Source organism: Ostrea edulis, chromosome 10 (assembly GCF_947568905.1).
Source record: "Ostrea edulis chromosome 10, xbOstEdul1.1, whole genome shotgun sequence".
NCBI classification, from domain to species: domain Eukaryota; kingdom Metazoa; phylum Mollusca; class Bivalvia; order Ostreida; family Ostreidae; genus Ostrea; species Ostrea edulis.
The window spans coordinates 9522047-9548325 of record NC_079173.1 but is presented as its reverse complement, the minus strand read 5'-3'; the positions used below and the strand labels follow the sequence as shown (position 1 = coordinate 9548325).

Here is a 26279-nt window from a genome sequence, read left to right as displayed (position 1 = left end):
ACGAAAGTTTCAAAGTACGTTTTACCTGGAGGAGTTTGATAGCATGTTAATCGGCAAAAACTTTTTATATGGAGTTGCGTCTTTATTAATGTTACAAATATTGACCGGAAGTGATGATGAAGGATTCTCTGTTGCTTGGCGACAAATTTCTGTTATACACTGAAGAGAAAAAAATCCTCGATCAAAGCTAAAAGTCACCATATTCTTAGGCAGCAAAGCTACCCTTTCATGCAGCAATATAATCCTATATAATCAATGTTTTTTCTCGCTCTTGTGGTAGAACTTCAATTTATGATCATTGGTAATTGATTGATAAAAGCGGAAAAAATCATATCCATGTCGTCGATCCCTCGCTTCCCAAGGGATCCAAGGGAGACAAATCAATTATTTCAAATGCATTTTGTTTCTGAACATCCCTTGTTTTTTTGTTGTTTTTTTAGTTTGTTCATTTACCCAAAATAGAAATGATTCATAGATGGAAATTAAATTGTGTCATTGACGTGTAATGTTTATTTTCAGAGAAGATATTGTTCTCATTAATCAAAGGTAGAAGACAGAGGGCTATTCATGTAATATGTAGACTAACTACTAATGTCTGAGGGTGTTCTTGGTTTTCTAAGAATTTCTCCATAACTTCGTAAAGTTTTATGCTTTCCATCTAACCTAGATGACTTCCAACTAAGGGGTAAATGATTTGCAGCACTTTTTTTGGAGGTGTGTGGTTGTTTGGACACAGTTTTGGGTTCTGGTAATGGGTCTAATTGTTTGATGGTAGCAAATATCTACACCGACAGCTAGTCCATTTCCTCCCGATAGCTGGGATATAAACTGTGTTAAACGTTTGATGGGGTGTATTTTTAACCTTGGACATCAACTTTGAACTATATAAATGTGATCTCTTTAAATGAACTGGGTGGGTTAAGACAGAACTTTATACCAGGTCAAGGTGAAAAGTATATTACTTCACTATGTCAAATCAGTTTTGCCGTACTATGACTTTGGACATTGTGGAGAGGATAATGTACATGTATTTCAAACAAATTCTTTTTATTTCTTTTTTGGAGAATATAGCCTAATTGTTTTGATTTTCAATATACATGTAGCATTAATCAAAAGTAAATTATCTCATTTGATTTTGAAAGTATTCATAATCTACCGGTATTTGACAGTTTTCATAACATCCATGCAAATCGTAGAAAATAGTCAAATTAAAATTATTACCAGTAATACAAAATTGAACACATTTATGTCTGCTATTCGATCCATATGCATGTATGTTCAAGTATTCAACAACAACATTAGTTAACACAACTTTATTCAATACTTATTTTCTTTGTCAAAAATACATGTAAATGAAGACAGTTTTTATGAATTTAAAATTATGCTTCTAGGAAATATCTCGAAATTGATAGGGACTTTTGGAAGATGAAACCTGTGAACCTAGCATAGTTTGTAACCAAATGATAACTGGATGTAAATTGTGGATATTTTGTATTTAAGGTCCTATGGGGACTGTTGTGGTACGGACAAGATCGAAAACAAACCCGATCCTAGGTAGCGCCCGATATCAAATCCAGGAAAGGTCTTCATTTGACCTCTCTTAGAAACCGCCGTCAGATGGTAACTGCCAGCATGCAGCACTGAGAAATCTGTTGCACAAACTGCATTAGATTAACACATGGCACCATGTTTGTCTCGAAACATATTCTCCAAGAAATAGTGACCGTCTTTTGCATGTGTACTGGGTGGGGATGCGTTTGTTTTTATTTTACTTTGGTGTTCATCAAGATGGGGGCGATACTGTACATGTACACGTGCAACTTTAGGCATGTTTAGTTTTGTTTAGATCAGTTGCACCAGATCTTTATACAATTAGGAGATCCCAGAATATATTGTTTACGTAATGTAACTTGCAGCGTCTAGATCTCAGGGACGGTCTGATTTTTTTTTTTTTTTTTTTTTACTTTTTGATGAAAGCGCAGTAGAGATAAAAAATATCTTCTGGTTATCGTCCTGACGTTTAGGGGAGGTTTTTCAAGGCTCTGTTTAACTTATCAGGGCAATTAGAAGCCTGCTAGTTTTTATTTTGTTTTATTTTTCGGTCTTGTTTTATACCTACTCATACATGTAAGAACCACGCAGAGAAGAATTTGTTTACAGTTATTGAATCTCTTCTTTTATCAGATCGTCAGGGCGAATGTCCGGGGAGCTTAAGTTATACTGTCTTTGGTAGGTTTTGTGCGATAGGGGGAGGGGGGTGTAAGTGACCAGGGTAGTTTTATTATTGGTCAATTTCGAAGAAACTATTAATCCTTCCTTATTCAAACTTGCACGGATGATGCATCAATTCAGATGCTGTATATTACTTATATGAAATGAATGACCTTGTTGCAATATAAATATTTTGCAGCGGTTTAACAGTTTTTAATTGTTCCATTGTAATTTAATGCTTCTGTGGATGAACACAAGTATTCACGATTCGGACGCTGCATATAACATTTTTTTTTCGAATGAGTAGCCAGTTTTATTTCTTCTTCTTCATCTTCAGGTTGAAAAGCTCTTTTAAAAAGTTACGTTGACTAGAGAAAAAAAAATTGGATGACCTCAACAATTCATTATTCGGACACCGTATCAGCCGTGTATTTTTTCATATGAATGACGAATCAAGTCCATTCCTAGGTAACTGCGATCTCTACGTGTTTCGAACTGTAACATTGGATGACTCTCGTTATTTAAACAATAGAATGTAGCTAGCTCCGCAGAAAAAATAATAATGACCTGAGTTAGTGGGATATACATTTTTTTCCTGCAATGATTTGCTCCCTTTATCACCCGATGAAACAACAAAGAAAGACATTTTTCTGTTTATATATAGAGAGTTTTATACATTTTCAAAGATATATTCTAGATTTAAGTACAAAATTATCACCATCGACGCTCCATATTTGGTAATGATTACGTGGACGAGTGGTTATTAAAAAACCGGATCAAACTAGTTTGCAACAAAGATGTATTCACTGTGTATGATGAAAGCAATGCCAATTTCAAAAGACAAACAGGAGAAAAGATTCAGTGAATGCACATAGAACTCCACAGAAGTCCCTACTCCATAGAATAAAATGTACGATTCTATTTTAGTTTGTAATTAGTCCTTTATTTAAAAATGACAGTATAGTCTGGAGCGTTCCCGGCATTAATTCCAAATTAATATATCCGTGGACTATTTTCGTCCGAACAGTGTCTCTGATGTCGTCTGGCAGTTCATCAATTTGCTGACAAGTTCAGAGTAAGGCATTGAGCGGTGCTACCTTTTTTCTGAAGCTGGCAACGAAATATAGCTGGCAATGATTAAATCCCGATATTATATTTTTCCTATTTAATTTGGTATAATAAAATTTAGACTGACCTCGCAGTTTTATTGGTCCCACCTCTGGTGTGTCCAGGGGTTCATGTTTGCCGAATTATCTATTTTGTATTGCTTATAGGAGTTATGAGATTGATCACTTGTTCGTTATCTTCACCTTTCATATTACCTGTAGATGCTGATAGTTAATGTGTGAACATAAAGAAATTTTGTATAATCATGACGTAGCAAAGCGACACTATGCGACAATCTGTAGTCTGTCTCTATCGCACAGCAAAGCGACACTATGCGATATACTGCGATCTTGTCCGTCGTCTGTCTCAGTCACACAGCAAAGCGACACTATGCGATATACTGCGATCTTGTCCGTCGTCTGTCTCAGTCACACAGCAAAGCGACACTATGCAATAATGCGATAACTTCTCCGTCTTCTGTCTCAATTATACAAAAAAGCGACACTGCGACAATCTGTCCGTTGCCTGTCTGTCAGTTTGTTTGTCTCTCTATCAAACCCCTCGTTGTCTATCACACCTTGTATTGTACACATAAATGGCCACGTGTTTTACTTTACGTTCTCTTAAAGCAATGTCATGAGAGTTGGTTTACCGACCCTTCTCAGATTTCGAACTTTATTTGATCTTTGAAAAATGGTAGACAAACAAAGGTCGTCTGTTACTGGTATAAATTCTTGTGTCAATAATTGTGAAGGCGTCATCTATTGACACAAATTGATTTTCAGGTATTAATAGTAGTCCGTAATGAAGACGAGAACACTTCAATTAATGGCAACTTCGTAGCTCATCGCACAGCATAGAGGAGGTCGTGAAATCAAAGAGGTGGCGATATATTGTAAATTTCAGCCACACGATGAGCCGTAATTAATTTAATTCTAGTAAAGATTGGACCAATCACAATCTCGGCATAACAAAGCGCACGTCATAGCTGCGATTCCAGGCACGTGCTCTGTGATTGACCTTTTTAAACTTATTCTCACAGGACCACTGGGACCACGTATACGGGTTCTGGCCAAAGTAGAAAGCATGGGGAACATTCCCGAACGTTTGCTAGCGGTCAGGAAAAACTGGTAAAATTTGGAATCAAGCAACAAATTCTTTTCCTGTTTTTACAGAATCTCCTCGGGTTTAGAATTTTTTGATCAGTTATTGATTTTGTAGTTTTCTTATTTTTTGCTCCCGTTGCCTTGATTCTGTATTTTCTTTGGTGCACCGTCATAAATAATACGGCATGTAATAAATTACATGTAATGAAGTACCTGTCGGTGTGCCGTTTGACCTGCAGTGTTTGGTTGTATCCCATGGCTGTAGAAATTAACTGCACTTGTTTAGTTTTGCAATGACCACAACGTTTTTCCACAAAATCTCTTATCAATATCATGTAACACTCTGTCATTGTAAATGTAAGACCCAGCCTCTGATACATCACGAATTACACAAAATAAACACTGCATTTGCGTTCTGTTCTTTGATGCGGGTGACTAATAGTGTTTGAATGTGTTGATTAGACCGTCGCGATGGATGGCATTCATCTGATGAGCGATAATTACGAATTTCGTTTTAGTTTTTCCTCACTATGTTGGGCTTACAGTCATATCCACGCCTGAAGTCACGTGGTGGATATGGTTGGACTCTTCTACTCTTAATGGTACTGAATTGACCTTCCTGTAGGGTGGGTTAAGAGTATTGCTTATGTCGTCGAAAGCCTTACTGTAGGTGCTTATCGGCTACGTGTTGTAGATAAAGATGACCGCTAGGCGTTTTTGAAGGCAAATTGATAGCTTCTTCCCAAATCCCACCAAACTAAATGGAACATTGCACTCCATCAGCCGCAACCAAGCCAATTAGAGCAACGCGTACCTGCGCCGCAATAGAAGGTTCCACCCCTGAAGCTATAAACTGACGGACTCTTTGCCTTTGACTAGTGCTTTCAAACAGAAACGATTTTCATTATTTTGCTTGTTGTTTTTCACAAACAGAGGAGAGACGTCGTTATGCCTTAACGAAGGCAAAATCGCTTGAGCTGGTCTACAGTCTTAAATGCCAAGTGTAATGTATATTAACCAATGGCTATCTTCGTTATATATTGTACACGCCTTAAATGCAACCAATCAGCTTCGATGGTTCATCGTTGTCAGTCAATTTCAGTAAAGGCTAGCTGCAGATATAGATTAAAATGTACATGTGCATGCATAATTTTGATATTACAACCCTGGAACCTTGTCCAAGGTTTGCATTTAAAAAAAACCCAAAGATATTTCAGAACTTGTCCACAAACAAAATCCTGAAGCCTCTCGTTAGCAGCTTGTTATGGTAAAGGGTTCGTCTCTGCATGTTCTGAATAATTCTGTTAGTTCTGAATTAGTATACTCTTGTTCAAATGCTCGACATGAGAGTATTAGGTAACGACCTGAAAGAGAACAGTTGAATCTATAGTATTTTAAGATAGACAGTAAGTACTGAAGCAGAATGAGTAGCGGGGGTATAGGATGTCCGTTACGGTGCATTTCGAAGCATGATGGCTGCATAAAAACCTGATACCTCTGCATGTTTACTACACCTCAACACGAGGATTGGTGCATTTCAGCTGTCAGAATTAACTTCTTATGTTTCTGTTTAATTTCTACATTTTATAGGAGAGATTATCCCCAAAATACTCATGTGTATGTATTGAAATGGATAGCGGTGATGGATATATCTGACAACATTAAAAGTTGTTTTTTTTATAACCAGTAGCAATTAAGATAACTGAAGCCAAAATATTTATTAACAATCCTATACACGTACTAGACTCTATTTTGTCTTCTAATATAAAACAAATCCCTAGTCCCCAATCCAGTAATTATTTTATCACAGTCTGTGTACATACATGTACATGTATATGCCAGGACTGTTTTATATAGCCATGTAATAGTATAGTATAGTTTGTGCGTTTGTATTAGTGTTGTTAAAAATGATATTGGTATTTTTCAATTTGTCATGACACTCATTGTGGTTTATTAATGAGGGTATAAGATTATGTACTAATAGATGACAAGATTTGCATGTAGCCAAGCAATGTACCCATACCTATGTAATCTTAGAGCGTTTGTGAGAGAGAGAAAAAAGGGACCCATCAAAACGACAAATAAACTTAGTCATTTAACACTTTCATGAATATTGTGTATCATGACTTGATATGAAGCATATTTTGCCTGCTTTGAGCAAAAAACGAGTGCAGTCCACTTGGCTAGTGCTTTTGAGCTAAGGATCATAAATATTAATCGTAATAGACCTTCACACACAGAACATTGGAGGCGTCTAACAAGTGGTAGGACTTCCGGTATAAGTTAATGAAGAAATGGTTGAGTGTTGTAATGGAAGTGTAGGGAATTTTGACATTGATATCAATTAAATATCATTAATAAGACAATAACAAGTAGATATTTATTATATAGTGTGGGAAAGCGATGGGACTGATATTTTTTTTTCCAAACGAAGACCAAATATCATTTGTGTCCGTATCGTTTTGTGCTTAGAGTGATCTGCCCTTTGATAGTATTGTAAAGTAATGTTCGAAAGTTCATGTACCATCTTCAGATTACCAACTTAACGTCTCAATCCTGTGAGTTAGCTGGACAGGTGAAGAAATTTACAAGGACAAAAACAATTCTACTTACTTTTTTCTAATTTTTATCTATGGCGTACATGTGCTTATATATTATTCATCCTCAATTATTCTTTATACACTAATCAAACGATCTTTTTGAACAAAGAGAATATTTTTATGATAGAGAGGTCACGCACAGTATTGTCATTCTAGGACACATGCTTTTTTTTATTCCGATATGATCGTCCCAAATTACCCCAATAAGTCGGAAAACAGTGTAATGCTTCTATAAACTAGAAACCTACATGACCTAAACAGTAAACTTTATTTGATAATGTTTTAGTGTATTAAGAGATTCCTTTAGAATTGCAAATATCTAAACGATTTGACACTAAAATTAAAAATTAAGCATTATCACATATATTCTAGTGTTTTCATTCATGATAATTTTGATAGGGTGTGCTACTCCTAATCAATAATTCAACCAGCCATATAACAACACTAATGAAATAAAACTACCGGTATCAGCATGGCTATAGCTATAATGTCTATTTGTCCGCTAACAAGACTAGAGGTAGTAACCGCCTTAAGTATCTATTTTACAAAACACTTTAATAGCACAATAGAGATGCAACCAGTTTAAAGTCTAAATTGCAGAAGAATCCTTCATGAAAAAAATCATAGCAATACTGTAGATTCCTTATTTTACGCGAGTGCTTAATTAATGTGACGAAATGACTCGTATACATCGAATCGCGTGAACATGAATTCGCGAGTCGTCTGTTAATCAAGAGTTCTTGCATATATTTTAACTACAGAAAAACGGTCCTTCGGATGAGACCACAAAAACCGAGGTCCCGTGTGACAGTAGGTGTGGCACGATAAAGATCCCTCCCTGCTCAATTACCATAAGCGCCGAGCATAGGCCTAAATTTTGCAGCCCTTCACTGGCAATGGTGACGTCTCAATATGAATGAAATATTCTCGAGAGAGACGTTAAACAATATTCAATCAATCAATCAACTACAGGAAAAAGTGAGTATTTTTATTTCGCGAGTGATGCCTAACGCGAATATAAATTCCTCACGTATTTTAAGGAATCTACATTTATTTAACATGAGTTATTTCCTTTATGATATTGTGAGTCTCTGTATGCTATTCAATACTTGACGCATCTTTAAGAAACGCTTATTAACGTACAGAGAAAGGAAACTGTAGTTCCTTTGATGACATTGGTTGTTGTTTTTTTGGATTTAACAGACAGGATCGAAGTTTTGTACAATCAGGAGCATAGTCAGCCGTTTAAACGACTAACAGGTACCCAGGGTTACCGTTGCTTTGGTTCTGTCACGTGATTAAACATGCTCGATCTTTGCATTATATTTCTACTTTCATTTTATATCAACAATTAAACACCCATGTTTCCAGCGTTATTCATTACGATCATGATCGATAATAAAGATAATAGATTAGCTTGCTCCGGTAAAAAGATTAAGCACCAAAGCAACGATACGTCCTGCAACTAACGAATGAAAAACAACGACTCAAGTCATATTATAGCATGCTCCTATCATCCTATTGTATACCGTGTACAAGATACAGTAAAATTCGCTTATAAGGTTAACCCGCTTATAAGGATATCTTGATATTAAGGATATTTAGGATATAATGATGTTTGGATTACAAAGATACCTTTGATATCAGGATCTCGGTTATAAGGAAGTGAAACTTATTCCCCACCATTAAGTTTAATATTTTACATATCCATTATACAGATATTAGGGACTTCGAATATGAGGTTCTGAATTAAAAAAAAAAAAAATAGGTTCCCGAGAATCCCTTATATGCAAGTTGTACTGTATCTGCATAGTTTTGTTTTCCAAAACTAAGTCCGGGAGACAAAGTACTATATATCTACAGTACGCCTCGTAATGCCTCTCCGTTCTTGTAAACTGTTATATCAAACTGAATGCGTATCCTGTAAACCCAGAGAGAACTGCTCTTGTATATAGTTATATCGCCGTTACATGCTCTGTAAGTATGTTAAGGATTGTGCATTTTAAGTGCGTTTTGTGAAAAAAAAACCGATTTATGTGCATGCGATTGTATAAATCCCAACATAGTATACATGTATAGTTAAACTAGATTAGTCTCCCTTGAAAATAATGCATCGATACATCACAGGTGATGGGAACGAGTAACATTGAAAAAAATCCATTGAAGCACAATTGTAATTTACTTGAAACGATCCCTAAAAGAAAACACATTTATTACATTTTCAATTGTGATTTTTTTTTATTTTCACTACAGTGAAAATAAGAACTGATTGTGACGATCATGTTAACTGATTGTGACGTTATGTTGTGCATTAGAATACTTCCTTTAAGATTTGAAATAAACATGTTCTGAAACCAAGAAAATGTAATAAACAGAAAATTCAATGCTTCGTAGTTGGATATGGAGTTTATTTCACTCGTAAGACAAGATTTTTTAAAAATATTTTGACTCGTGCTTCGCACTCGTGAATATATATATATATATATATATATATATATATATATATATATATAAATCCTGTCTTACTTGTGAAATAAATTCCATATCCAACTACAAAACATTGAATTTCCTCTATATATTAGGGATCAGTCAGTGTTTGTGAACTTTTGCGATATGAAAAATCACCTTGTGCTTGCCGTGATGCATTATTTATAGTAATTTCAACAATGTACTGTATGATTGAAGCAATCTTTAGTTCATTAAATGCTATAACACAGCCGCTAGTATGTCGATAACTGTTGTTTTGTGGAATAATCTAATTTTTCCCCAGTTTTTCACTGTAAAGAATATACATGATATCTAGTTTCATATGTTCAGATATGTAATATTTTGTTTAGATACGTTCAACTCTCTTAATTTTAATTATTCCTGCATCAAAGTAATGCGTGTTTAATTAACATGTTTCAGTTGAAATTTGAAATGTCATTCCTTTCAGACATGACAAATTCAAAATTCTATTTTTATTAATTTTGTTTACCTGATGTGCTTTTCAGATACGATCCATGACAGTTCCCCGGGTCCTCGGAGGCGGATCTCAGTTTTCATAAACTCAATGAGGGGATCAAGGCAAGGATCCAGGATGGGTTCGGACGACTCTCTTTCTCACTACTCTCTTCATACTCTCAACAAGACAAATAAAAAACAAGATTCTTCTACGCACAAACTACTCAGAAAACTAACAGGCAAAACAGCAAAAGGAAGCTCCATCATAAAAAGAGACGGATCGGTTATTTTAGTTAAAAACGGCAAAATTATTTCAATGCGCGAGGATGTGCGCAGAAAAGACACATCCGGGGATTTGGATGATGTTTTCTTTCCCAATACATCTCCGTCGGCGGACACATACAAGAATGGAACGCGCCCTCCGCTCACTAGGCAACCAAATCTGAATATCCTTTATGAAAGTAACTCTGAACGAGTACATATAGGTCATACTAAGCTGAACGGGTCTGTGACTCTGTGTCGCTCCATATCAGAGGAGGACGTGAAATCCGACAAAGTATCTGTAGACAAAACGAATTCTAGTGCTCCAAATATTGAGATACTAATCTCGGAACCCCCGGATGCAGATGGTAACCAAACCGAGGGTATTCCAGTTTGTACAAAGTGTCAACGGTTATCCACATTCAAACCTCTAGACAATCATTGTCAGCATGGCTTGTATTTATCAAGTCCTGACGTCATCAGACGCTCGCGAAGTGACACAATCCGTTGTTATAGTAACAAAGACGAGGATGCCGTCCATCTCCTGTCCAAGAGTGATCAAAATGTATACAAATTGCCGCTTCTAAGCTCACCATCTCAGGTGCGCGCGCATACCAATGAAACCAGTAGTGACAGTGAAATAAATGTTACAGTTCCGCTTTATACAAGACGGTGGTTAAAACATACATGTAACGGTACAAATGTTCAAACGTAATCGTTGTTATTCGCAGTTTATAAATGGTTTTGATGTGTGAATAATTGTTTAACCATGTACAATAGGGCAAAGTACGATACGTGTATATAGCTTTATCATTTGACAACTTGTGTTTTACACTTTAAAAAATTATTAACTTTATTTTCAAAATTTTTAGATTTTATTCAATTCGTACCGCGAGTTGTATTATGTTATACATATATAAACCCCAGTACCGCACAGGCTTGTAACATGAAGTGCAGTATTACAGCTGTTTGCAACATCAACCATAAGAAAAACTTTGTTTTTCCATACAGTTCATACCAAAGATGTGCTTCTAATCCATTTAGGAACTAATAATACAGTTCATAATTCATCGTTTCCAATGCAGATATTTTTATTTTACATGACAAATCATTAATTTCCGACTTTGTGTTTAAATACATACAGTGCATGTGACATATGTTGTTTATTAGTTACTTACAGTAGTATTCAAAATGTGCAATTTGATTTGGAAACTAGTATTTTTAAAGCATGTAATTAAAAATGTTTGGTAATTGTGAGTAAATATGCACAATTGTTACAGAAAAAGAGCTAAAAGCGAAGTGCATTAATGTTTGGATCCACCCGCGAGATTTCATGCATTGTGATTGGTTTACAATATCTTGATTTCTTGATTACATAGTTTAATATATACATTATATGTCAGACTACGTCAAACAGAGATACAATTGTACGCAGTATTTTATGTACGGGAAGCCCGGAGTATGCCGGTCATTAGCTATTGTCAGTTTGTATTGTTTTATTTGGAGAAGTGAATTACATGTATGTTAGTAAATAAAATAAAATGTTTTAATGAAATCTGATTTCCAATGTGTTATTCTATATTTATCGAAAATTATTATTATTATTTTTACATTAAATAATTCCAATGTTATTTATTACAATTGTTTTGATTGGACAAAAATAAAGCTGAACAAGAGTTTACACATCAATAAATCCAAAAACGCGATGTATTCATACACGCCTGAAAACAAACAACATAGTGCGGGGAAACTATTAAAATTTTTGCAATTGTTAATAAAGTGAATGAATTGGAATTATAAGAATCAAACATTCTTTTTGAAGAATTTATCGATGTGTAAACTCCGGACATTTTACTCACAAACTTAACATAAAAGTGCTTCGCACTTTTATTCGGTGTGTGAGCATTTTGTCCGGAGTTTACACATCGATAAATTCTTCCAAAAGAATGTTTAATCCTATAGTAGTTTTAATACATAAAAGCACAATTCTGCCAGAAACAAGGAGAGAGAAAATGTCCTACACCAATGATAGAATGTTGAAATTCTCTGTACTATATCGCCGGTTATTTGCCAGCGAGTCCGTTAAAATGTCCCACACCCCACACCAATGATAGAAAGTTGAAATTCTCTGTACGATATCGCCGGTTATTTGCCAGTGAGTCCGTTAAGATGTCCCACACCAATGATAGAATGCTGAAATTCTCTGTGCGATATCGCCGGTTATTTGCCAGTGAGTCCGTGGAATCTGTAAAGACACAAAGTATTAAACTATCAATTTTAGTTGTAACCTCTCCACCCACCCACCCCCACACAAATTACATTATTTATGTAAGACTACTTCATAACTATGATAGCTCTATCAAAAGCAATTCGTGTTGGTTAAACACAAATGCTTCGATCGTGACCAAGTTTTGATTTTGACCATTATGCTATCTGTTAGTAACATATTCAACGTCCTCTGACCCGAGACCCAATCGAGCTTTCTCAATGCGCCAAACCACCGTGCAAATATAAACACATGTAATTCTCAAGTTATAAATGCGTCATCAAGTATTCAGAATTATTTAGTAATTGTAATTTATAAGCATTGTGGAGTAGAGCACCGCATAAAACATAACTCTTTGTACGCATGCGCACTTTGATAAAAATTCAGGAAGCCGGTTATACCTCGTTATATGACATTTGCTTATTGACAGACGGGGCAGCATTTCCCTTCTACACGGCTAGGATTCGTACAGTCCAATGGGGGACAGTCTATGCCGCCACACACGGCCTCCTTTTCCCCGGGAATACAGGAGCAAAACACACAGGGGCTGATAAACTTCTCGCCCGCTTCAATCTTTACACCATTAGACGTAACGCAACTGGTTTCATCATCATCGTTGTCGTCATCGTCATCATCATTGATCATTGCTACAGCTGAGCAGAGTACTAGTGCCAGAAAGAAAGCTCCATACAGTGTTCTTCTCTTCATTGTCTGAAAATTTGGATAGTGTAATTGAAATACGTAATTTTGATATCATGCACAGAAAAACACATTTTTGTGACGAATAAAATCGATGTCATTTGGAAGTTCTTCTATTTAGAATTCATTCATTATCTTCAAGATTCCGCCAAAGTCAAACTGATTTCTAGTCTTCAATACGTGTTAGCCCAGTTTCCACCCCACTGCAGCTAATCAGTATCGTATGTTATACCGGTATACAGTGGAGTCTTTTGATGTTTTGTAGTAAATTTATACCGCTCGGATCCGGAACGCGAACGTCCGGATTAACGATGCAAAAATAACGTGTGAAAATTATATTCACCAGAAAATCGTCATGATTAATGGCGTCCGGATTATCGAGGCTCCATTGATTGAAAATAGTTGTCTTCATTTCGTGAACAAAAATAAATTGTCAATAAACCCGACTCCTATACCGTATCCTATCATAAGTGTTAACTGATATGTTAGCTGACTTTTTTATGTTCCTACGAGGCAGAATGTATCCAAAAGCTTCTACACGAGAAGAAAGCAGTCTTTTGCTGTGAATATATATATATATAATTTCGCATTTATTGTTTTGATATAGACGTTTCTATTAAACTTAATTCAATACTTTCATTTTGTACAATGTATCACAATTTCTGTGAGTAAATGGTACAGAAACCGGGCGTAACTTTTGAAATACAGAGTGACTTGCAACACCACATAATTTAGAAAAGAGGTAGGCCTACAATGTATTAAAACTTATAAATACATCAAATCATTACAAATGACTAAAAATCGTAATATATCGATATCAACTTCATATTTATACCATTATATGCTTTAATCTTTCGTTTAGCATTTGAATTCACCCAAGCAGTTAAAAGATGATAAAAGAAACACGTTATTTTACAATGTAACGAGAATAACAATGTCGTAAGATCTATCTTAAGATTTTTTTAAGTTAAGATAGTTTTGTGAAACGGTACTGCCACTCTTATGATCTATCTTATTACATATCTTAAGATAGTTTTGTGAAACGCGACCCAGGGCAATATATCATATTATCATATTGATATCACCTTTATATTGTTCAGGGCAATATATCGTTTTATTATATTGATATCACCGTTATATTGTGCAGGGCAATACATCGTTTTATTATACTGATATCACCTTTATATTGTGCAGGGCAATACATCGTTTTATTATATTGATATCACCGTTATATTGTCCAGGGCAATATATCGTTTTATTATATTGATATCACCGTTATATTGTCCAGGGCATTGTATAGAAGTTTTGTCTCCTGTTTAGGCAGGCTTAGGGATAATTCGTTTGCAATCGTCACTTTTCAGTCTTTGTTCTACTCTTCTTGAAAATCCTTTCATTTTCAAAACAAGATGCTCACGGGTCTTAGTGATCACAGGAGTATCACAAAACAAAAGACTTTGATCAAAAGTGCTAATATGTTGATGGTGCAGTTGAAGAATCCTGACTAATGGATGCCATTAGTTTCCCTTCTTATGTTTCTATATTTATAACAAATCAAGAAAACATGGTTGTTTCCGTCATTTGTCGCCCAGGGAAATTAAAGTCTCAACTTATTGTTATTAGCAGTGTGCTGGAAGATATTTTCCCATAAAAACAGTAACGGGAAAACTTTTATCAGAAAAAAATGTCACTTAGGTCTGTGTCAGGTTAGATAAGAAAGTGCAAGGATGGTTTACAGAGAGAGAGAGAGAGAGAGAGAGAGAGAGAGAGAGAGAGAGAGAGAGAGAGAGAGAGAGCAGTGTGGTAGTCCGGTCTGCAATTATGTTCTGGACTAGAAGCATTTCTGTCGATGTTTATATAACCTTTGACTCTTGATAGATCTCACGGTATCTCAGCCTACCTAGGTGTGTCTACCTAGATGTTACATGTAGTGTTACATGTTACTCAAGGTGATCTTAGTGTATTTCAGGGCAACGTCAGTGCATCTCAGGGTATGCCTCAATTTATCTCAGAGTAGACCTCAATTTATCTCTGAGTAGACCTCAATTTATCTCTGAGTAGACCTCAATTTCTCTCAGAGTAGACCTCAATTTCTCTCAGAGTAGACCTCAGTTCATCTCATAGTAGACCACAATTTATCTCAGAGTAGACCTCAATTTATCTCAATCATCTCAGAGTAGACCAATTTATCTCAGAACAGACCTCAATTCATCTTAGAGTAGACCTCAATTCATCTTAGAGTAGACCAATTTATCTCAGAGTAGACATCAGTGTATTCTAGAGTAAATTGATTGTATATTTTTTAACGTATTTAATTTATCTCAGGTAGACCTCAATTTATCTCAGAGTAGAGCTCAATTTATCTCAGAGTAGAGCTCAATTTATCTCAGAGTAGACCTCAATTTATCTCAGAGTAGACCTATTTATCTCAAAGTAGACTTCAATTAATCTTAGAGTAGACCTCAATTTATCTCAGATAGACCTCAATTTATCTCAGAGTAGACATCAGTGTATTCTAGAGTAAATTGATTATATATTTTTTAACGTCCCGCTCGAGAATATTTCACTCATATGGAGACGTCACCATTGTCGATGAAGGGCTACAAAAGTTCAGCCTATGTTCGGCACTTACGGCTTTTGAGTATAGTGCCACACTTGCTGTGATACGGGGCTTCCGTTTTTGCGGTCTTATCCGAAGAACCGCCCCATTTAGTCGCCTCGTAGGATAAGCAAGGTATACTGAGGACCTATTCTAACCCGGATCCCCATGAGAGTATCGTAGAGTAGATCTAAGTGTATATCAAGTTAGCCCTTGGCGACCTCAATGTGTCTTGAGGCGACTTCAGTGTATCGCAGCAGGGTCAATGCGGTTAACAGTAAAAACCAAGTCACACCAATGTACCTAAGGGTACCGCAATCTCAGTGCATCTCAAGACCACCTCAAGATCCTTAGTGTATTTCCCACGGGACCTCAGAGCCACCTTATTGAACTCCCTGTACACTGTATTGCAGTTCCGGTAAATCTCAAGCACATCAGGGTGTGCGTGCGTGTGCGCGCGCGTGTGTGTGCGTGTATGTGTGTGCGTGCGTTTTGGCTTAGTTTAGTTGCATAAGTACAAATACAAGATTCATAAAAAACAAAGGAGTTGGAAATCTTTTAGGATGCTCGAATGTTGAAATATATTACCCCTTCCTATATAGTTTTGGACTTAATTGAGCAATCATTGGAATAAATTGCATTCATATAGTAGATTGTAATAATTTTACTCATAAAAACATAAATTTAGCGTTTATTTTCATTTTAAAAACCAGTTTGTAGCGCGTGCCTTTTTAAAGGTTAATATTGGTATATTTCAACTGCTTGTAGTAGTGTAATTAAAAGACTACTACGTGTATATATTGATATATATCAAATATCCAGTAGTATGATTTTATAAAAGACCACTAAATACATGGTACATTGTTGTATATTAAATATTCAGTTGTGTGATTTTATAAAAGACCACTAAATACATGGTATATTGTTGTATATTAAATATTCAGTGGTGTGATTTTATAAAAGACCACTAAATACATGGTATATTGCTGTATATTAAATATTCAGTAGTGTGATTTTATAAAAGACCACTAAATACATGGTATATTGTTGTATATTAAATATTCAGTAGTGTGATTTTATAAAAGACCACTAAACACATGGTATATTGTTGTATATTAAATACATGGTATATTGTTATAAAATATTCACTCCTCCGTTAGGAGTGTGAGGGTTGTGACATTTCCTCGTTTTCAACAACGTGTTCAATAATCGGTGCAATATGCTGTTCTGATATGAAACTAATTTTGATTACGTAGACAGTAATAAGATTTTGTGACAGCCAATCAAATTCAAGGACACAGGAGATGAACGCTGTAAGATGTCAAGATGGACCTTCATCACCAGATCTAGACGTCGTTCACTTGTCAGAAAAATCAATATTCCAAAGTGAATCTCCAAAAAGTCAATAATTGCTCATCTATCTAATGAATGTAAATTTTTCACGATCCCTAAAATACGACGTTCTGTGTATCATCTGCAACGCCTTCGGCGGGGCGAGGTCTAGTTATATTTTAGTAGCCATCGACGTCATTACTACGTCCAAAACAAATGTTGCACACCTGATTTATAATCTAAACGTCGATGCTGACATTAAAAGAATTGTGTGATATTTTGGCTAGTAAATATACTGATATGAAAATACTTTTGAACTTATCAATTGTTCTTTATTCAATATATCATATCATAGGGAAACCTTCTCTCGGAATGAACAATGAAGGAATTGATACATTTCATTATTACTGTAGCTTTAGGTTCGTAGTTAGACAGAACATGGTAATCGTACGTATTCAATGGATATGGAAATCTTATATATATGTAGATACACTTCTGCACACACAAACACACGACACATCCGCAAAATCTAATCATCTCTTGTCAGTCATACGATTCCAGTTAGAGTTAATGGTAGGCCCCAACATTCTAAAAAAAAAATCACACTGGCCATTACCCACCCCCCTCCCCCGAAAAAAAAAATCAAAAGACAACCACCCAGCATACACACAGACAATTCAAACAAAAACACGCTCCCTATCATCCTCCTTCTCAGAGAGAGAGAGAGAGAACTTTTACGTTAATATTATTTTTGATAGCACATACCACAGGAATGACAGGGGCTACGCCCGTTTTAAAAGATGGGTACATTGTGGTAGCGGTTTGTACTGTCAGTAGCGGTATGTACTGTCAGTAGCGGTATGTACTGTCAGTAGCGGTGTGTACTGTCAGTAGCGGTGTGTACTGTCAGTAGCGGTGTGTACTGTCAGTAGCGGTGTGTACTGTCAGTAGCGGTGTGTATTGTCAGTAGCGGTATGTACTGTCAGTAGCGGTGTGTACTGTCAGTAGTGGCGTGTACCGTCAGTAACGGTATGTACTGTCAGTAGTAGCGGTGTGTACTGTCAGTAGTAGCGGTATGTACTGTCAGTAGCGGTGTGTACTGTCAGTAGCGGTATGTACTGTCAGTAGCGGTGTGTACTGTCAGTAGCGGTGTGTACTGTCAGTAGCACTGTCAGTAGCGGTATGTACTGTCAGTAGCGGTGTGTACTGTCAGTAGCGGTATGTACTGTCAGTAGTAGCGGTATATACTGTCAGTAGCGGTGTGTACTGTCAGTAGCGGTGTGTACTGTCAGTAGCGGTGTGTACTGTCAGTAGCCGTGTGTACTGTCAGTAGCGGTGTGTACTGTCAGTAGCCGTGTGTACTGTCAGTAGCGGTGTGTACTGTCAGTAGCGGTGTGTACTGTCAGTAGCGGTATGTACTGTCAGTAGCGGTATGTACTGTCAGTAGCGGTGTGTACTGTCAGTAGCCGTGTGTACTGTCAGTAGAGGTGTGTACTGTCAGTAGCGGTGTGTACTGTCAGTAGTAGCGGTATGTACTGTCAGTAGCGGTGTGTACCGTCAGTAGTAGCGGTGTGTACGGTCAGTAGCGGTATGTACTGTCAGTAGTCGTGTGTACTGTCAGTAGAGGTGTGTACTGTCAGTAGCCGTGTGTAATCAGTAGCGGTATGTACTGTCAGTAGCGGTGTGTACTGTCAGTAGCCGTGTGTACTGTCAGTAGCGGTGTGTACTGTCAGTAGCGGTATGTACTGTCAGTAGCCGTGTGTAATCAGTAACGGTATGTACTGTCAGTAGCGGTGTGTACTGTCAGTAGCGGTATGTACTGTCAGTAGCGGTATGTACTGTCAGTAGCCGTGTGTACTGTCAGTAGCGGTATGTACTGTCAGTAGCCGTGTGTACTGTCAGTAGCGGTGTGTACTGTCAGTAGCCGTGTGTACTGTCAGTAGCGGTATGTACTGTCAGTAGCGGTATGTACTGTCAGTAGCGGTATGTACTGTCAGTAGCGGTGTGTACTGTCAGTAGCACTGTCAGTAGCGGTATGTACTGTCAGTAGCCGTGTGTACTGTCAGTAGCGGTATGTACTGTCAGTAACGGTATGTACTGTCAGTAGCGGTGTGTACTGTCAGTAGCGGTATGTACTGTCAGTAGCGGTGTGTACTGTCAGTAGCGGTATGTACTGTCAGTAGCGGTGTGTACCGTCAGTAGTAGCGGTGTGTACGGTCAGTAGCGGTGTGTACTGTCAGTAGCCGTGTGTACTGTCAGTAGCGGTATGTACTGTCAGTAGCGGTGTGTACTGTCAGTAGCGGTGTGTACGGTCAGTAGCGGTGTGTACTGTCAGTAGCGGTGTGTACTGTCAGTAGCACTGTCAGTAGCGGTATGTACTGTCAGTAGCAGTGTGTACTGTCAGTAGCGGTGTGTACTGTCAGTAGCGGTATATACTGTCAGTAGCGGTGTGTAGTGTCAGTAGCGGTATGTACGGTCAGTACTGTTTACAACTTACAAAAGTTGATGACTATAACGCGGAGGAATACAAAACCAGTGGGAAAAAAACACCGTCAAATATAGTTTGTATAGTAATGCATTTGCTGTGGAGAGATCTGCAATCTGTGCAACGGAATTGAGATGTTGGTAAAAAAAAATATTGTAAATCAAGGGACGAACGACAACTCTGGGTATAGGGCTTGCTTTTGGTGTACGCCTATTTACTACATTTTGTTGCTATCTATTGATATTATTTTGTTACTATCGAACACGCCACATTCCTATTCAGATTGAATTTATCTAAATGAATACAAACTCGGAACCCATACAAAATCTACCTCCAGATGTTATAGTCAACGTGAACAAGCGTCAGGTAACAGACGCGGACAAACTTACATTATGATACCTAACTTAATTAGTATCTATAATAATCAGCCTACGATATAATAAAACCTAACTTAATTAGTATCTATAATAATCAGCCCTCGATATAATAAAACCTAACTTAACTTGTATCTAAAATAATCAGCCTACGATATAATAAAACCTAACTTAACTTGTATTTATAATAATCAACTTACATCATAATACCTAACCTAATTACATGCAGTATCTATAATGATTAACATACATCATGAACCTAATTAGTATCTAAAGTAATCAATCTACATTATAATATCTAACTTATTTAGAAGCTATGATATCCAACCTACAAAAGAGTTAAACCTAACTTAATTTGTATTATAATAATCAACGCAAACATACATTATAATATCTAACCTAATTAATGTTTATAATAATTAACTTACATCATAATATCTAAACTAATTAGTATCTATAATCATTAATCAACATCATAGTACCTAACCTAATTAGTATCTATAATAATTAGCCTACATTACAATGCCTAACCTAATACGCAACTTCCGAGATATCAGCTCTTCTGTGATGGAGGTACGTTCAGTGTTCTGTTGAACGCTTAGGTGGGTACAAGATGTATGCATATACTATAGACTAGCCATGTCAATACGGATAAAAGTAATGAAAGTGTAAATTTTGTTTATATCAGCCGTTGGTATACATTAAACTGACCATATCAAGAACATTTATTTGAATTAGGCCATTAAATTAAATATGAACTTATTTTTTATTTCCTCCTCTGCACGAGTGATATTTTAATCAAAGAAAAATGGTGATTATCGATTTTTGTTTGAGCTAATTTATTATTAAATACTAATAAACTTAATAATATTGTGTTTCCCTGCAGATTGGGTGGTCGCATGATGTCTGATAATCTCACTGTGCGCAAGAGTTCCATAAAGGGAAAGAACTATTGGGCAACTCAGAAATTGCGTATTAGTACATGTATTTATAATAATTATATCTCCCCTCTTTCAGGGGGAGATATATTGGTTTTGTACTTTCCGTATGTCTGTCTATCCGTCCGTCTGTCTGTCACAAAATCTTGTGTACACTTCTTCGTGTACACGTGTATCCCTGGTGATAGGAGTTTCATGTTTTACACGTGTATCCCTGGTGATAGGGATTTTATGTTTTACACGTGTATTCCTGGTGATAGGGGTTTCATGTTTTACACGTGTATTCCTGGTGATAGGGGTTTCATGTTTTACACGTGTATTCCTGGTGATAGGGGTTTTATGTTTTACACGTGTATCCCTGGTGATAGGTGTTTCATGTTTTACACGTGTATCCCTGGTGATAGGGGTTTCATGTTTTACACGTGTATTCCTGGTGATAGGTGTTTCATGTTTTACACGTGTATTCCTGGTGATAGGGGTTTTATGTTTTACACGTGTATCCCTGGTGATAGGTGTTTCATGTTTTACACGTGTATTCCCGGTGATAGGGGTTTTATGTTTTACACGTGTATCCCTGGTGATAGGTGTTTCATGTTTTACACGTGTATTCCCGGTGATAGGGGTTTTATGTTTTACACGTGTGTTCCTGGTGATAGGGGTTTTATGTTTTACACGTGTATTCCCGGTGATAGGGGTTTTATGTTTTACACGTGTGTTCCTGGTGATAGGGGTTTTATGTTTTACACGTGTATTCCTGGTGATAGGGGTTTTATGTTTTACACGTGTATTCCTGGTGATAGGGGTTTTATGTTTTACACGTGTATCCATGGTGATAGGGGTTTCATGTTTTACACGTGTGTTTCTGGTGATAGGGGTTTTATGTTTTACACGTGTATCCCTGGTGATAGGGGTTTCATGTTTTACACGTGTATTCCTGGTGATAGGGGTTTCATGTTTTACACGTGTATCCCTGGTGACCGCATTGTTTTGTCTTTATTTGTTTCATACGGGACATCAGTGTTTCACAAACACATCTTGTTAATAATAGTACATCCAAGTTTCAACAACTGTTAACTGCACAATAGTACATATATGTATTCAATCCGGGGTTCCGTGTCTGCCCTTCTTTTAAATTTGAATATTTTGTGGGATTTATGTAAGTGATCACTGTTCGTTATCTTAACCCTTTTCATCAAAATATCATCTCTGATAAATGGTGAATAAAATTAATTAAACCCACTTATCACATTAACTCTATCAATAGATTATAGTTTTCTATTTCGCGTACATATATTTGGTTGTGGGGGTGTACTGGTTATAGAGGAAGTATCCCCATAAATAATGGATAGATAGATACATAATAACACACAACTGTAACATACAAACATATACAGCAACATACAGACACACACACAAATACATCTAAACACACACACGCACGCACGCACGCTCACACACACATACATATTCACACACATACATACGCTACTATATATAATTGAACACAAAACATGGCAGAAAATGACACTTTTTACAGGGTGGTATTGGCGTAATGTAGGTGAAACAAATGATAACTTACTTGAGGATGACGGGATGTTTTCTACCAATAAGACAATGACGAGCAAACTTTTAATAATAAACTGTGTATCCTGTATCTGTGTACCGGTATGTACTAGTTAGACACTGTCGTTAATCACTTCCGGCCACGATCACGCCTCACTGGTTACATGGAGCTAAACGGACTCTACATATAACACGTTTAGGGACGATTCCTTCAATAGTGAGCTGACCAAGTTCCGGGAAGTGTAATGTAATATGTTTACGAGAGAGAGAGAGAGAGAGAGAGAGAGAGAGAGAGAGAGGAGAATAGTTTTGCCCGATATACTCCCAGTTGCTCTTTAACGAGGAATTTTTCTATAAGAGGGGAATCCCCTCTGATCGCAAGAATAGAGTCATGGTCAGCCTCATTACTGTACTGGTTTATCTTTTAGTATCCTCAACTTGTGTTTAAGGTTTATGTAAAATGTCATCAGTATTTTAGGCTTCTTTATTATCTATTCACATACTGTATAAAATTTGATACATGTAAGTAAAATTATATACATTTATTGCATGATAGTGAGGGAAATATGAGGATTTATTCACCCAAGAAAAATCATATTCCCCGAGCGCAACGCCCGAGGGGAATATGATTTTTCTTGGGTGAATAAATCTTCATATCTACCAAACATTCATGCAATAAATTGTTTATTATACCGAAACAAAGCAAGACCACAAAATTGCATTTGAGATTGGAGTCCGCTCATCTATACATTGTACATGTATGTAGCTGAGATTGCCCTAACGGTAACACCGCGCCTCAACGAATTAGAAGGTACAAACAGCGAAATACAGTGATATGATAACCAGTTTTTGTATTTCCGTTTTCCTTGAATGCTGGTTTGCTTGTTTGTTTTTGTATCAACCCAAACCAGGCGATTTAACTGTGTATCAGAGACCCGCATATTTTGTGCCTTACGAATTATGGAAGTAGAAAGACTCGGACTTATTGTGACGTCACAATAAATTTCGTCGTCTATGGAAAATGCACGAGGCTACCCAAGCGGTAAATATGATAGGGAGATATGATGTTTGAGAGGGAGATATGAAGTTTTGTTATCCCTGGCATGTGACCGTCTAGACCAGTCAGATTACGCGTTGCATAGAATTCTCATACTGAGGTATAATAACACCATGTATTTACTTAATGTTAAAAGCCATCAATCTAAAAAATGAGTGGTCTCCCCTGACACAATCAATAAATATATATTTACACAGTTGTTTGCTAAAATAATCTAATATCCTTCCTTTCTACATGAGAGACAATGTGTAGTATTTTCAAAAAATCTGCCACAAATTGAACCTTACATTTCTGTTTTGTACAACAGCACATGAATTGACAATTAAACTGGCACAAAAATTATACAGTAAAATGAAAAAGGAGAAATAATCATAAAATGGCCGGCAGTCTACCTCGAAGTTGTATGGGGAAGGATGGGGATGGAGGGTGAGTAAATTTCTTCGAGATATATGACTAGGTATGGCAGTTGCAACGTTTGTTTACAAAGTGTGACGTAATGATGGTGCACGTGCCAGTAGACCGAACGAATTATCTATTTATACAATACCCGTTTAATGTTGATCAACAGAAACGTGTTCCTCTGACACCAACAGTAAGACAGACAACATTACTTGTGTGAATTGTCATTTATTGTGATGACAATGTAAAAAGAGGAGAACTATCTATTAACCCAAACAGACCCTAAAAATCACATCACAAATTCCATAAATGCAATTACATGTATTTGCAATAATGCTGTATTATGTAATATTAAGTGATATGCCTAGGATACCGCAGTATAGAAGAAAACAAATACAATTTTGCGTGATAAAGTGATTTATGAAATGACAATAAATATATATTATGTATAATGAGATCACCATATACTAACTTAATTACAAAAGCCATCAATCTGAAAATTGAGTGGTCTTCCCTGACACAATCAACAAATATATGTTTACATAGTTGTTTGCTAAAATAATCTAACATCTTTCTTTTCTACACGAAAGACAATATGTGGTATTAAAAAATCTGCCAACAAAAGCAGACAGCTACAGGGGCTGTGTGCCAAACAATGCCGACAAAGATGGACTAGCCAGATGAGGCAAGTCAACAAAGAAGAGGGGGAAATGAAATAAAGGTGACATCCCCTTGCTTCTCCAAGCATGACATGTATATTATATGAAAACATTACCCATGCCTTAATGATAATTACAAGCCCTAGAGACAGGATACAAAGTTCTACACTTCTTAAAGGCTAAGATTGAACACACATATTTTTGAATGACACACACACACACACACACACACACACACACACACACACACACACATATATATATAATCTAAATAGAAAGAGTTGATATCACACAGTCAAAATAATACGCTAGTTTCGAAATACGAACTCTTCTGTGTAGGAGGTGCATTTAATGAAACTTTGAATGACTAAGTGGGACAAAGTGGACCTACAGTCAACGAGGAAGACGATGAAATGTATTAAAAGCAGCTTCTCTTTTAATATGTAAATGTGGGGAATACAAAATACCATCGAAAGAAATGTTTTACTAAAGTGGAAACATAAAAACAATGTCATATTTGCAAGTAATGTCTTTGATATGGTACTTATGACCAACGAAATAACTTGATATGATAAGAACTCTTTGTATTTAATTACTCTCTAAATACTTATAACTTACTTAGTTTGAGTATCAGTCGAATTCGAGTGATCTAACAGTGTATGAGAAACTTACTGAGTACATTCACTTACGCAGTGATGAATATTAGTCCCACTCCCGCGTGTAAACAAATTGTTTCGCGCCTCACTATATACGAGAGTTCTCCAAAGGGAAATAACTCGGGTGTATCTCGAAACCGGCGTATTCAATAATAAGCAGGAAAATATGCAGTTCCAAAATATATTTAAATCACTAGCGCTTTTTGGATTTTAACATCCATCCTCGGGTGAATACAAATATTGAATATATATAATATATATATATATATATATATATATATATATATATATATATATATATATATATATATATATATATCAATATCACAAAGCTTTGTAACCAGATATACCTACGTACATCATCTGAGTTCCTTCCATCTACCCATGTTTTGAATACAATTGACAGAAAAGCCTTGTTGTGCTGCATGTATTGCAGTACCTATTCCAAAGCCATGTCCTTTATACAGATTTGGATTTAAACCAACAAACAGTATTGTGTTGTGCAATAGTTTTGATCCAAACGCATACGAAACTGGTTCGCCTCCCATGAACTGCAAAAAGAGGACCTTAAAGGTGTCCAAAATTTTGAACATATTTATAGAAAGCTTGAACAGGGGACATATCACTATTCTTTGATGCTTTAAGGTGGATCTGAACCAAGTCTTTTGACTTGTTAGTTTTATAATTCCGTAATACTACAATAACAGCAGACGGTGAATTTTGAACAAAAATCAAATGAATAACTTTGCTTTTTAAACATTTTGATTTTACTACTTATTCACCCAAGCGTAAAACTGCATTGAAAGCCATGAGAAAAATTGCCTTCAGAAGAATTGATTAATGTAGATTGTGAACTGAAGTTTGTAAACCCTTAATTAACTTTAGCAGAATGGGACCAGTTATTGGCAGTCTTGTGTCTTTATCAGGGGCAGAATAGTGACATCCTTGCACTATTTTTCGAACCAAGAATGAGTCTAATGAATCCGGCAAGCTTATGACTTTATGTACATAGCTGATATGTGGGTAG

At 36.4% G+C, this 26279-nt stretch overlaps 1 protein-coding gene and 1 long non-coding RNA gene across 30 annotated transcripts in view; one reads left to right on the top strand and one right to left on the bottom strand.

The window, feature by feature from the left end:
• LOC125666753 (octopamine receptor beta-2R-like) overlaps positions 1 to 11788 on the top strand; it is a 59321-nt gene extending 47533 nt beyond the window's left edge. For 15 of the 29 annotated variants that reach the window (XM_048900006.2, XM_056151864.1, XM_048900012.2 and 12 more), the window contains 2 exons: positions 8228 to 8284; positions 10018 to 11788. In XM_048900006.2, the coding sequence (XP_048755963.1) occupies positions 8228 to 8284; positions 10018 to 10943 (983 nt within the window). In that variant the 3' untranslated portion in view covers positions 10944 to 11788. Of the gene's footprint in view, positions 1 to 519; positions 547 to 6014; positions 6042 to 8227; positions 8285 to 10017 lie in introns of all 29 variants that reach the window. The other 14 variants (XM_056151871.1, XM_056151875.1, XM_056151876.1 and 11 more) reach the window with 3 other exon arrangements.
• LOC125666784 (uncharacterized) lies at positions 10639 to 22607 on the bottom strand. Its single transcript, XR_007366858.2, has 3 exons — positions 22498 to 22607; positions 12896 to 13205; positions 10639 to 12473 (listed from the first exon to the last, which is right to left on the bottom strand). It is a non-coding gene; the product is annotated as an uncharacterized LOC125666784 (long non-coding RNA).
• Positions 22608 to 26279: the final 3672 nt, after the last annotated feature.